This window comes from Ursus arctos, unplaced genomic scaffold (genome assembly GCF_023065955.2).
Source record: "Ursus arctos isolate Adak ecotype North America unplaced genomic scaffold, UrsArc2.0 scaffold_32, whole genome shotgun sequence".
Classification (NCBI taxonomy): domain Eukaryota; kingdom Metazoa; phylum Chordata; class Mammalia; order Carnivora; family Ursidae; genus Ursus; species Ursus arctos.
The window spans coordinates 19,262,208-19,275,610 of NW_026623008.1; the positions used below are offsets into that span (position 1 = coordinate 19,262,208).

The 13,403-nt window shown below is 55.4% G+C and overlaps 1 protein-coding gene across 1 annotated transcript in view; it reads left to right on the forward strand.

Annotated features, from left to right (window-relative positions):
* Nucleotides 1-4,035: 4,035 nt before the first annotated feature.
* RPS6KA1 (ribosomal protein S6 kinase A1) overlaps nt 4,036-13,403 on the forward strand; it is a 39,216-nt gene continuing 29,848 nt past the window's right edge. Inside the window, exons 1-2 of the mRNA XM_026516954.4 lie at nt 4,036-4,156; nt 10,192-10,236. Of these exons, the coding sequence (XP_026372739.1) occupies nt 4,094-4,156; nt 10,192-10,236 (108 nt within the window). The 5' untranslated portion in view covers nt 4,036-4,093. The remainder of the gene's footprint in view (nt 4,157-10,191; nt 10,237-13,403) is intronic.

Here is a 13,403-nt window from a genome sequence, read left to right on the forward strand (position 1 = left end):
AGGAGCCAAAACGCGACCCCGGCCCTCTCAGAGTTTACTGTCCAATTGAAGAGCTAGGTGTTAATAGAATAATCACATAAACACACGGAAAGGTAGCACTGTGAGAAGTACCCATTGCTATGAGTGTGTATAACAGGGAGGTAGACAAAGATGTCCTGTAGAAGTGACTGTGGAGATAAACTGGTTTGAGGAAGAGGGGAGAGAGTTTCAAGTACGAGGAGCAGCATATTCAAAGGCCCTGTGGCAGGAGAACTGAAGGAAAGTCAGTGTGGTTGGAGTCTAGGTGGAAATGGGGAAAATCGTGAGCTGCTGCTAGAGCAGATCACTGCTGCGTAGGGGATGGTTTGGTCTCCATAGCTCTCTGGTGAGTGACTGCTGTCACTACAACACTGATAGGCAAGCTGACCTACCCAAGCTGCCCAGGCCGGGCCCGGGTGTCCTCTGGGCTTCCTTTTTCCAGCACAATCCACCACTGCCTTTCCAATACCTTTGGGAGAGGGGACATAGGAAGTGAAACGTACTCATAGGAAAGCACAATCATGACTCAGTCCTTAAGTGGAGATGCTGCACTTGATAGGGAATCCATCCCTGTAAAAAGGGAAAGTGGGCCAGGGGCCCCAGGAAAGGGGCAGACTGAAGACAAAATTGCTCCTGCTTTCTCCTCACTTCCTCCACTCCTGCCCACCTACCCCATCTCCCTCACCCAGTCTTTTGTCCTCCTGCCCTGGGGTCTCTTCCTGTCTCACTTCAGTCCAGCTTGTCGTCAGATATTTGGCACCTGTGTGCCATCTCTTCTATATCCCAAGTAGGATCATTAGATTTAGCAAATCAAAATACACGATGCCCAGTTAAATTTGAATTTAAGATAAACGGCAATAGCTTTTTACGTAAGTCCACATATTACAATGCTAGCCCTGAGCAGGAGGGGTCGGGGCATTGCAAACTGGTTCCAGGCAACTGAACTGGCTGATACTGACCCTGATGTTAATAACGGTTGCCACCTCCGGTCCGAGCTGCCTCTGGTTTAGCCCCCACCCTTTCTCATCCGGGAGGAGGAGAGTGAGTGAACAAGAGAACAAAGTCTGGGCCCACACTGCCAGAGTTGTCTCTCAGCTCTACCATTTTCCAAGCTGTGTAACCTCAGAGAGACCCAGAGAATGGGATGCTTCATTTCTGGTCCTCAGTTTCCTCACCTGTTCACTGGAGATAGTAACAGTACCTACCTCATCATGTTGTGAGGATTAAATGAGTTTATACAGGTAAGGTGCTTAGAACAGTGCCCGGTCCATATAAGTACTGGGTGTATGTTGGCTGTAATTATTTATGGAATCACACCAGATTGAACATAAACCCCGTGAAAGCAGGGGCTTGGTTTTGTTCATTGCTCTATCCTCAGCATCTAGAAGCAGTCCTGGTATACAACATATGCTCAGGAAGAGCGCCTGGCATGGAATATAAAGGTATAAATGTTTACCGAATTAAAACGAATATAGGTGAGGCACCTGCATGGCTCAGTCATTAAGCGTCTGCCTTCAGCTCAGGGTGTGATCCCAGAGTCCTGGGATCGAGCCCCGCATCGGGCTCCCTGCTCCACCGGAAAGCCTGCTTCTTCCTCTCCCACTCCCCCTGCTTGTGTTCCCTCTCTCGCTGGCTGTCTCTCTGTCAAATAAATAAATAAAATCTTTAAAAATAAATCAATAAATAAAAAATAAAATGAATGTAGGGGCACCCACGTGGCTCAGTTGGTTGGACGGCTGATTCTTGATTTTGGCTCTGGTCGTGGTCCTCCGGGTCCTGGGATTGAGCCCTGAGTCGGGGTCTGCGCTTGGCAGGGAGTCTGCTTGGGGATTTTCACCTTCTCCCTCTGCCGCCCCTACTTTCTCTCAAATAAATAATTTTTTTAAAAAAGATTTTATTTATTTATCTGAGAGAGAGAGAGAGAGAGAGAGAATGGAACGGAGATAGAGAGCACGAGCAGGTAAACTCCTTGCTGAGCAGGGAGCCCAATGTGGGACTCGATCCCAGGACCCTGGGATCACCTGGGATCATGACCTGGGCTGAAGGCAGACGCTTAACCGACTGAGCCACCCCGGTACCTCTCGAATAAATAAATCTTTTTAAAAAAATAAAATAAAATGAATGTTGTGCTCAGTATATACCTGAAAGATTTGGATTACAATTCTTTCACGGATAAGGAAACTGTGGTTTAGAGATACAAAGTGAGTTAGTTTTCCAATGTTAAGGAGGTAATAGAGCTGGGATTCATATCAAGATTTGTTGGGTTCTGGAACACCTGGCTGGCTCAATCCATAAAGCATGCAAGACTTGATTTCAGGGTTGTGAGTTTGAGTCCCATGCTGTGCATAAAGCCTGCTTCAAAAAAAATTTATTGGGGGGGGCGCCTGGGTGGCTCAGTGGGCTAAGCATCATACGCTTGATTTGGCTCAGGTCATGATCTCAGGGTTGTGGGATCCAGCCCTGAGTAGGGTTCTGAGCTATGTAGTGAGTCTTCTTGAGTCTCTCTCCCTCTGCCCCCCCCCATAAGTAAATAAATAAATAAATCTTTAAAAAATTTTGTTGTTGGGTTCCAGTCTTTTCCACTGAAAACTCAATTCACTTGCTACCTTAGGAAAGTTGTGGAATAAGGGTAGCATCTGGATTTAGGAGAAATCTTCATACACTTTGATTTCTTAAAAGTCCTAATCTGTTCTTGACCAGCTGTGTGACCTTGGGTAAATCATCTCATCCTTGTGAGGCTGTTTTATGATTTATAAACTAGGTGGTGGTGGGAATTCAAAGAAGTCACAAGTCAATGGAGCTGGTTCACAGAAGATTTTTGATAAACAATCCTCTCCATCCTCCTGCCTTAAGATTTATTTATTTATTTATTTGTTTGTTTGTTTGTTTTAGGGAGTGGGGGAGGGGCAGAGGGAGGAGGGGAGAGAGTCTTACCAGAGGCAGGGCTCAATCCACAACCCTGAGATCACAACCTGAGCCAAAACCAAGAGTCCCATGCTTAACCCCCTGCGCCATCCGGGCATCCCAACCATCCCCCTGCCTTATAACAGCTTTGCAAGTAACTGTCCATTCTTCCCCACTCATGATCCAATCTCACCACAGCTGGACCCCTAACACCTCATTAGATGGAGACTGAATCTCTCCAAAAGGAACCCTTTTCCCTGGCCTTTTACTCCACGTGCAGCCCAAGAATTCCTCAACCCTGGGAGTCTGGGCCCGGTCCTCCTCCGAGGGGGCACAAACACAAATCAACCCAGGGCTGGGCTTGAGGTTGGAGAGATTCTGGGGAGACATGGCTAGAAAGGGGTCCCCTCAACGACAGATTACCAAAAAAATGTGCATTAAGAAATCACTCTGGGGGCGCTGTGGGTACTGATGGTGGCAGCGGAAGAATAGGAACCTACCTGGAGCTGGGGCACTAAGATCGCGGGGGAGCTCCAGGGCCTCGGGAGGTGAGGGCCGGAGGGGAATGGAGCCCAGGTTCTTTTCAAACCTCCGCCTGGGTCAGGCCCGGGACTTTCGGGGTGAGCGCGTGTGTGAGAGGGAAAGGGAGAGGCGGGTGGATGAGGGCTAGGGGAACAGGGGCTTCCCTCCCGCAGGAGGAAGAAGGAATGTCTGGGGCGTGATTCCACCCGAGCAGATGAGGGGAAAGCGATGACCCCGGGGTGGTCCGCGCGGGTAGGACAAGGTTTGGGAAGGAGGAGTCGGGAAGGCCTCTTCTAAGCGGAGCAGAGCACCGGGCAGGGGCTCGCGGCGGAGGCGGGGCCAGCAGTCCCGCGCGCCGGGGGCGGGGGTCCGCTCCGGGAAAGCCGCGCCGCGGGGGCTGGGGCGGGGCTTCGACGGTCCCGCCCCTCGCTCAGGTAGCCAATGGGCGCGGCGGCGCCGGGTGACGGAGGGAGTCGAAGTGCGAGTGCCGCGGCGGCAGCGGCGGCGGACGGCCCAGCCCGAGCGCGGGGGTCTAGCTGGGGGACGCGGGGACGAGGGGGCGCGGGGGCGCAAAGCCGGGGACCCCGGGACCCGGGAGGCGGCGCGGCCCGGGCAGCCAGAGGAGCGCGGGCGGCCCGGCGGCGGCGCGATGCCGCTCGCCCAGCTCAAGGAGCCCTGGCCGCTCATGGAGCTGGTGCCGCTGGACCCGGAGGTGAGTGAGCGGGGCGGGGGACGGGCGCCGGCGGCCAGCGAGCCTGGGTCCCCACGGGGGCGGGGCGGCTCGCGGCGCCGCTGCAGCCTGCTGGGCTTCCTCGAGGGCGCGAGTGCACTCCGATCTCTTGCCCTTCTTCGGCTCCACCCCCCCATGCTCCGGGTGTGTGTGTGTGCGCGAGGGACCGTTCCACCAAGCGCCCAGAACCCCCTTAGTCCGGAGAGGGGCATCCCGCGGGGCCCTGAGATCTGGCTCCCTTCACCCCACACACCTAGGACCTGTACCGGGAGCTGTCGGAGCCTCCTCTATCAGCACGGATGGGCAGGGCTGAGGTGCCAGATGTCTGGGATTCTACAAGAGACGAGGGTCATGGGAACCCCAGGTCTCCTTGATGTCTCCCAGCGCTCTACTCCGAGAGCCCTCCGCTTCTCCGCTGCTGACCCTAGCAGGGTTACCCCTCTTGACCCTTGGCAGTTGCGGAATATGGGGTGACACCACCAGTCTAGAGCTGAAACTCTTGGTTTTCTTTGCCCCAAGGCTAGGGTCAGACGACACTTGTGTCCCCTACCCCAGGCTGTGGAGAAGACCGTGGGGGAAAGCCCTTAGACTTTATGAAGATTATTCCCGGAGACAGGGAGGACCTTGGTGCCTTCCTTCTTTCTTGTGAGCCCTCCCATAGGAAGGGCTGGGCCCCTGGGGCATTTGGCCTCTGTCACCTAACCTCTCCCAGAAGCAGCTCCTGCCCTCCTCTGAGGATTCTGTGGTGCCAAGCCCTAGGATGCAGAAGGCCAGCTGTTCCTGTGCCCTTTGACACCCAGGGTCAAGGTCAAGGCTCTAAACCAGCAGATTAAGAAAACTTTCCCCTCAGCCTCAATCTGGGAAGGAGGCAGATGAAACTCCATTTCCAGAGGGTATGGGGGGGGGTGTATACTGGGAGGGTGTGAAGACCTCAGTGAGCCCCGGAGCCAAGGTGATTTTCTCCTGGCTTTGGTCCCTAGCCCCTGCCTAGTTCCCCTCCTCTACCTCCTCTTACCTGGGGTAACCACCAAGTACTCTGCCTCTCAGGGCCACAGGTTTGATTAGAGTGAGGACCCCGGGTCCCCAGCACCCAGGGTGTGCTACCCCTTTAAAGGGATGGTCAGAGCTGACACTGGCTATTGGAGGGTGGGCGCGGCAGGATTAGGTAACCAGCCTGAAGGTGCAATTTGGACTAAATTGCTCTGGGATCCCTGCCATGGGGTTTTTACAGGCCCTGCACGACTCTCGGAGGTTCTCTCGCTGACTCACCCTCTGAGGTGAGGAGCACTGCCCTCTGCAGTGCCCCCTCCCCGGAGGCCTGGGGCATAAGGGCCTGGTTGGGGGGGCGCTCAGACGTGGATTCCTTTGCCCTGGCATGCCCCTGTGACTTAGGCCTCCCTAGAGGAAGGTAGGCTGGGAAGGACTTAACCCAGGGACTTACCTTGGGTTATACTCGTAGGAAGGGCAGACACCCAGGAGCTTGATTCCCAGCGCAGGGCACTACTTCCTGCTTCCCTTTGAGGAATCCTGGGCCAGGGGACCAGGTTTAAACAGGAAACTCACTCAGTTTTGAGTACAACTGCATGGGGGTTCTGTGAGAGGTGAAGACTAGTTTATTTCCTAGGATTGGGGGCATCGTGATTTCTCAGAGCTTCAGCTTGGAAACACTGTGTGACCCTCAGCCGGTCCTTAGCCTCCCTGCACCTCTGTTCCTCCAGTGGCCAGCACTGGGTCCTTGCTTCGTGCTTCCTGGGCCTGAGAGGTGCAGAGCCCTGGGCACTGCTGCCTGTTCTTCCCCTCCTCCACTCCGTGGAAGTGCCAGGCGACTGGGTGTTATTGTTTGGGTAATAGGAGCCATGGGGCAGCCAGGGCGCCGGTTGGGCCGTTCTCACTGGAGAACAGGGCCTTGCTGTTCTTAGCCCAGGTGATATGTAAGCGATACAGTAGCCTGCCCTGCAGGTACAGCACAGCCCCCGGCTCCTGGCCAGGAAGGAGGCAGGCAAGGGGCTGGAGGGGGGGGGGGGAGCATTTGGCAGAGGCCTGTGACCTGGACGGCTCTGCCTTCCTCATGCTGCCGAAAATGGGCTGCTGGGAGGCAGGGCCCAGCCCAGGTGGCGGTGTGGGTGAGGATTCTGCCTGGGCCTTCCCTGGCCCCGCTGAAAGCAGGAACTTTCTCCGTGTGCCCAGCCCCGCTGTGTACAGTGTGCCACCGACCCTGCTTCACCTTAAAATAATTCTCAAAACAGCTTCTCAAAGTAGGGATTATTGGGGTGCCTGGCTGGCTCAGTCAGTAGAGCATGCGACTCTTGATCTTAGGGTTGTGAGTTCAAGCCCCATGTTAGGCGAGGAGCCTCTTTTTAAAAAAGGGGGGTTATTACCCCCCATTTTTGTATGTAACAGCTGAACTTAGGAGAACTGGCCTATGAATTAATGTCAGAGACAGGATGCGAGTCCAGATCTCTGTCTTCCAACAAGTTGGGGGGGGCGGGGCTCAAGGATGGGGAAGGGCTGGGATCAAACTGGCCCAGGTGGAAGGTACTCCAGGAGAGGCTCCGGATGTTGGCAGACTCTCCTTGTCCCACAGGGCCTCTGTCCAGCCTTTTCGGAGGGCCGGTGGTGCCAGCCAGCTCTGGCACCTGGCCCCCAGCCTCCAGCAGCGTGCAGGGCTGCCAGTGCTGGGCTCTGAACCCAGCTCCTGGGGCTGCTTCCTGCCCGTGGGGCACGTGCTGTCTTTGTCCATCTGCTGCCTGGCTTCTCCAGACGCTGCCCTGAGTTCCACTTCTCAAGAGAGAGCTGCTTGGGAGGGAAGGAACAATGCGTTTTGGAATCCATCTCTGACCTCTGGGGAGGGGACATAGTGGTCTGGGGGCCCTAGGCAGCTGTCCTAGGAGCAGTGCTCTCTGAAGAAGCGTGGGAAGAGTAGGAGAGGCCAGAGGGCCCTTCCTATACCAGACTTTTTAGACAAGGTCTTTGACTCAGGATTCTGCAAGGTCAGCATCATTGTTCCCTTTCATTCATTCATTCATTCATTCATTCATTCAGCAAATATTTATTGAGTACTTATCATGTGACAAGTACTGTGCCAAGCAACAGTGCAGCTGTGAACAAGACAGACCTGGCCTTGACACAGATGAGAAAACTGAGGGACAGAGAAGTGATGTGACAGACCCAAGGACAGAGCGGGTGGCCGGCAGAGCTGGGATCAGCCACCATGTCTTTGTGGCTGCAGAGCGGTTCTTTCCACCTGCCTGTGCAGCAATCAGGCCAGATGGGCACATGGACCCTGTCTTCCCAGGACCTTGGCTCTGAGGGGGATGCTTGCCTGTGGTCTCTGCACTCCTAGTCCTTTCTCCAGGGCTGCCCATCCCCTTCTAGAAACATCGTGCATCAGCTCTTACAGGCATGGGGTTTCATGAGGATTGTACCCAGGCCAGAGACCCTGGGACCAGAGGCAGCCAAATAGGGCCTGTGGGGTCCCCTGAATCATCCAGCTACTGCTCAGTCGGCCTACACCTCTGGGCGCATCCGAGGCCTCCTCCCCTCCCTCACTGGGGATTGAGGCTTGTAGCCATGTGACTTTGGGTTATGGCCCCATGCCCATCACCTGCTAGCTGAGGGACCTCAGGTAAGTCCCTTAACTCTGAGCCTTGTCTGACAAATAGGAGTACGAGAAGCTGCTCTGGTCTTCTCGCTCTTTCTGCTGAGCTGAGCTTTCATGTGACCGACTGTGTGCCGGACCCTGAGCTGGGTGCCAGGGAAATGATGATGGACAAGCTATGGCTTCTTTCTGAGTTAACCTGCGGTTTGCTTGGTGCTCTCGGGGCCCTGAGGAGGGAGGAAAGGACTTGAGGCTTTGTGAACAGAGGAGAGGACATTGGAGGTGAGTCCTGAAAGAAGGCCAGGTCTTTACCAAAGTGATAAGGCAGGAAAGGTTTTCTTGGTGGAAGGAGCCACCATACAGATGCTGGGATATGAAGCAAGCTGGTCTGCTCAGGGTCCCAGGTCATTCGGTTCAGCTCAAGAATAGGACCCAGTAATCATAATGGCTATTGTTTGTGGACCAGTTATGTGCCAGGGGTAGATATTTATAGGCAGTATTTTATTTGCTCCTTGTAGCCATCCAATGAGATACATTACTTTCAACTCCATTTCACAGATGAGGAAACTGAAGCGCTGAGAAATGAAGTAACCTCAGGGTCATGCAGTGGTAGAAGCTAGAATTTGAACCCAGAAGGTCGGGTTCTAGAACCCGCATGCTTAGTCACCTGTGTTGGGCAGTTGGAGATGACGGCCTTGGATGCCATGCCAAGGGGCTGGGACTTTATTCTGCAGGCAGTGGGAAGTCATGGAACGGTTTGGGGCCTGGTCCATAGAAGGTTCTCCATAAGGAGTGCGTGAGCGAGAGAGGTGATTGCTCAATGCAAGGATCCCAGTTGAGCTTGAGGCCGGATGGGGGTTTGGCATGGGGAGGGCAGGGGGCGGGGCTGGTATGCATGTAGGCCGTTGTGCCCATCTGTGGGAATTATAGCCTGAGTCTAGAATGCTGGGTGAACTCAAGATATGAATGCATCGTGGCCCCCACTCCCTACTCCCCGGTGCTGATCAGCCCAGCCCTCCCCCCAGGTCGCTGAGAGATGACAGCATGTATGTGCATGTGCCTGTGGAGGGGCCTGTGGAACAGCGGCCCCTGGGGAGGATTAGGGGCATTAAGGGGGCTCAGGGGGCAGGATGTTCTTCGAGCAGCAGGGAGGAGCTGCTCCAGGGGCAGGGAGGTTATGTAATGGGCAGAACACAGCTGTGCCTGCTTCTGCCAGGCAAAGCCACTGCCCTGTGGACACAGCCCCTGGCTGCAAAGCCCTGACCTGCCCTAGGCTGGGTCTCGCTGACAGTAGGAGCCCCCGTCTCCCTCAGTGCACTCTTGCTGCGCCAGGAGGGGTGGGGACAGCTCTTCCTTGCTTCCCAAGGCCTGGTTACTCACCTCATATCACACAGGAAAGGGATGGGCTGGCTTTGGTATATCCCTGAGGGCGAAGTCTAGGGGCTGGGAAAAGCAGCCCTGCCTAGAAATGGGCCCCAGTGGCTGCTGCCTCTCTCCAGGTAGTTCCCCTGATGAGGTGTGGGCTCCTCTTCAGCAGACCTTTTTTGAGCGTTTCCTGGGTGTCAGAGACCGGATTTTGAATCCCCACTTATCAGTCGTGTGACCTTAGGTGCCATCGCTATGCTCCTCTGAGCCTCAGTTTCTTCATCTAACAAATGGGGACAGGGCCTACCTCCCAGGTCAGGAGGATTTACTGGTGCCACAGGTGTGAGGCTCCGAGCCCAGTGCCTGGCATGTGGCAGGGGCTCGGAAGAGAGCAGCTGTTAGCACCAAGTCCTAATCTCTGTCTTCCCCCTGTATTAGGAAGGCAGGCCTGTGTGTACATAGTCCCTGTCTTGTGGCCAGTGGTGCAGGGAAGGGATGCAGGGGCACAGTGTGGCAGCAGTGATTCTGCCTGGCAGGGGAGGAGTCCCAGAATGGGGCAGGAACAGGGCAGCCATCTCCAGGCTGGACACTTGCGCAGACTTGGCCTCCTTGCATCCCTGCAGCAATTCTGGGAGGTGGGTGTAACTGTCCCCATGTTACAGATCAGGAGACTGAGGTCTCTTTGCAGTTGATTCGTTGGCACAGACTCACAGTTTGTCTCCAGCAGAGCTGGGAGGCATGCATGCCCTTTCCTTCTCCCTGGGAGGAGGTGACATTTGAGCTCAGTCTTCAAAGATGAGGGGTTTGCTAGGCAGAGAGCATGAGGGAGGGAGGAGTGGGAAATGCTGGAGAGGGGCTGTTGGAGGAGGGCTTGATACCTGCGCCCCCACAGTGAAAGTGGAGGTAGAGGGCCCTCGCCTACATAGCCTCCCTAGCTGTCCGGGGCAGCCACACGGGGTGGGGTTGGGGGGGGCGTTCTGGTAGGGTCTGTTTTTGCTCTGTCCCACCCCGGTAAGTTCCGATAATATTCCCCCATCTCCCTTCTCTTTTCCAGAATGGACAGGCTTCAGGGGAAGAAGCTGGACTTCAGCCGTCCAAGGTGAGGACCAAGGCAAGCACCCAGAGCAAGGGACCGTTTGCATGGCTGTGGAGGAGGAGGGAGGCCCACCTAACTCAGCCTTCCTCTCTGGTCCCACCAAATCCTCGAGGCGACCCGGGCACAGAGATCACTTGCTCCAACTTTCCCCTCGCTCCCTCCCTCCCTCTCTCTCTTTCTTTCTTTCTTTTTAAGATTTTATTTATTTTTTAAAGATTTTATTTATTTATTTGAGAGAGAGAGAGAGAGAGCTTGAGCGCCCAAGCGGAGGGAGGGGCAGAGGGAGAGGGAGAAGCCGACTCCTGCTAAGCGCAGAGCACAGGATATGGGGCTTGATCACAGGACCCTGAGATCACAACCTGAGCCAAAGTCAGCCACTTAACCGACTGAGCCATCCAGGCACCCCTAAAGATTTTCTTAAGTAATCTCACACCCAACGTGGGGCTTGAACTTATATCCCTGAGATCAAGAGTCACACTGGCCGACTGAGCCAGCCAAGTGCCCCTCACCCTTCCGATTTCTTAGGCGAGGGGACTGCGGCGGAGACAGGGTCAGGAGCAGAATCCAGGCTAGCACTCTGGCTCCTCCTTACCCAGGCGGCTTCCTTGATTTATTTCCTTATGGCAGCTGGGCTGGCTGTAAGGAAAGGGCTGGAGGCACCGGTGACGGGAGAGGCTCAGGGGTCAGCTGGGTGTGACGAGGGCCTGGAGTCTTCTGGGTATGTGGTGCTGGTACATGAAGGGAGGGCACCTGGTGACCCCCCCCAAGTCTAACCAGGGCCCAGTGCCTGGCATGTGGCACACTGGCCGTTTCTCTGGGTTCCCACCTCCCAGCCCTGGGCTGGTTCCTTCCGCCCTACTGTCTTTGCTTCCCCTGGGCGCCTCCCTTTAGCCCTTCAGTCCCTGTTGCTGGTTTTGTGTGTGGACAGAAGCACCAGGGCTGGGTGACAGTTGTGTGACCTTGGGTGGGTCCTTTGTTCCTTCTGGGCCTGGGCTTTCTCTTCTGCTGGGAAAGACCACACCCAGTTTTCAGGAGCTGTGAGGGCCCAGAGCCGCTGGCTACGGGGTGGGGGTGGGGGGTGGGGGCTTGGGAAGCTGCCTAGGAAGGACGGAGCGTGGGTTCTGACCTGCGTTCAGGTCCTGGCTCTACCCTCACTATTTGAGGGTGGTATTTGGTCAGAGGTGTTCTCCCTTCTGAGTCTCCCTTTCCTGATCTGTAAGTTGGGGACGACGGTGCCTATGTCACAGGAGCGATGGGAAGGACGGATGAGCTAGTGACTGCCGGGCGCGTAGGACTTCAGCTCCGGCAGCCCAGGTACCCCAGGTATTGCTCCGCTTCACTTCCTTCCAGTGGCCACACCCTCTAGACCTGGGTGGGCCTGGGCACCACACTTGCCATAAGCTCGACCTTTGAAATAGACCTAGGGCTGGTCCCCATGTTTGCCTTGTCTCAGCCTCCTAAGATAAGGGAGCTGAGCTGCCTGGGGTGGGGCAAGGTGAGATAAGTAGGCTCCCACCCCTCCTCTGATGGGGACTGTGGCCACCTTGGCCAACAGAGGCCAGACCAAGTGATACAGACTCTGGGTTCCTTGGTTTGTCTGGGCCCCTTGTCTGGAGAATCTCCGTCCACAAAGTAGCTGCCTCTAGTCGCCTCGGAACAAAACGAAGGGATTCGAGGAAGAACCAGGATGTTCAGATCTTGGGGTTCAAGTTCTGGGGGTTACAGGGGAGCTTGCAGCTTTGGGGGCAGGTGGTAAGCTACCTCAGGAGCTACAGGGGCTTGTTGGGAGAGGGTAGGAGCTTATATTTGATCTCAAGCCTATGACCCCTGCTCTCGAGCGGAAGACCCCGGGATGGGAAGAGAGACAAGGCTGGAGATAGGCGGGCAAGGAGAGCCTTGGATGCCACATTAAGGAAGAGAAAGAGCTTAACCCATACCGAGCCCCACACCGGGCGCTTTGCATTTAGTTTTCACCACACCCCTGATGTAGAGATTGTTACTATCCCCATTTTACAGATGAGAAAATTGAGGCCCAGGGTCACATAGCTGGTGAGCAATGGAGTCAGGTCTTGCTTGACCACAGGGCCCATACTTCTCCCAGCCCAGAGAATACTGCGTGCTGAAGAGGGGGAGTATGGGGTCCCTGGGACCCCAGGTTCCACCATTTCTAGACACCTGCCCATCTGTCTTTTCTGTGGCATCCCCAGTGCCTACTTCTGGGCTCAGCGCACCAGGGGGCGCTCAGCCTGTGGTCAGGACCTCATCACTTGGTGCGGTGGAATGAGCTGGGAGCAGGCCAGTTTCTCCTTCGCTTATCAGACTTTTGGGTCCCCGTGCTGTGGCGCTGGGGGACCCTAAAACGAAGTCAGTACCCCTAGCCTCAGGTTGCTCTCAGGCTTGAGGAGAGGGTGGAGACAGGCAAGCTGTGTGGTGGTGGGTGTTGTGATGGCGGAGAGCGTGACTGTGGGCACAGAGAATCTCCATTCTGTGCCAGGCCCCATACTGGGCAGAGAGGCGGTGCCAGGCCACCTTGCCAGGTGCCCACATTTCTGCCGGTGAGGTGGTAAGATGAGCACGTCCTGGGGAACCAGCCAGGGGCATCTGCTCTCCGGGCTGAGCGTGCACCAGATGGATGGTTACTGCTCTGCGTGGCAGAGGAGGAAGCGTCGCGGCGGGCTGGAGGGCGCCAGGCACCTTCCCTGCAGAACTGGCATTTGGCTGCGCCTCCAAAGGCAGGGTTTGGCAGTCCCAGAGAGAAGTGGGCCTTCCAGGTGGAGAAGAGGCAAAGAGGGGCCCTTGGGAGTCAGGCTTTCTGAGTTCGGAATCCTGGCCCTTTGTTATTTGCTGTAGAACCTTGGGCGATACTTTGCTCTTCTGGGGTTCAGATGCTTTTCCTGTACAAGAGGAATAGGGTCCACCCCTCAGGGCCGCCCAGAGGAGGGAACGTGATATGTATAAGTTAAACAGTCCCACAAAGTTTGTTGTTTTGTTTTGTTTTTTTAGATTTTATTTTTAAGTAATCTCTACACCCAGAGTGGAGCTCGAACTCACAACCCTGGGACCAAGAGTCGCCTGCCCCACTGACTGAGCCAGCCAGGTGTACCCAAAGTTTAGTGGTTTTTTTTGTTTTGTTTTTGTTTTTAAAGATTTTATTTATTTATTCGACAGAG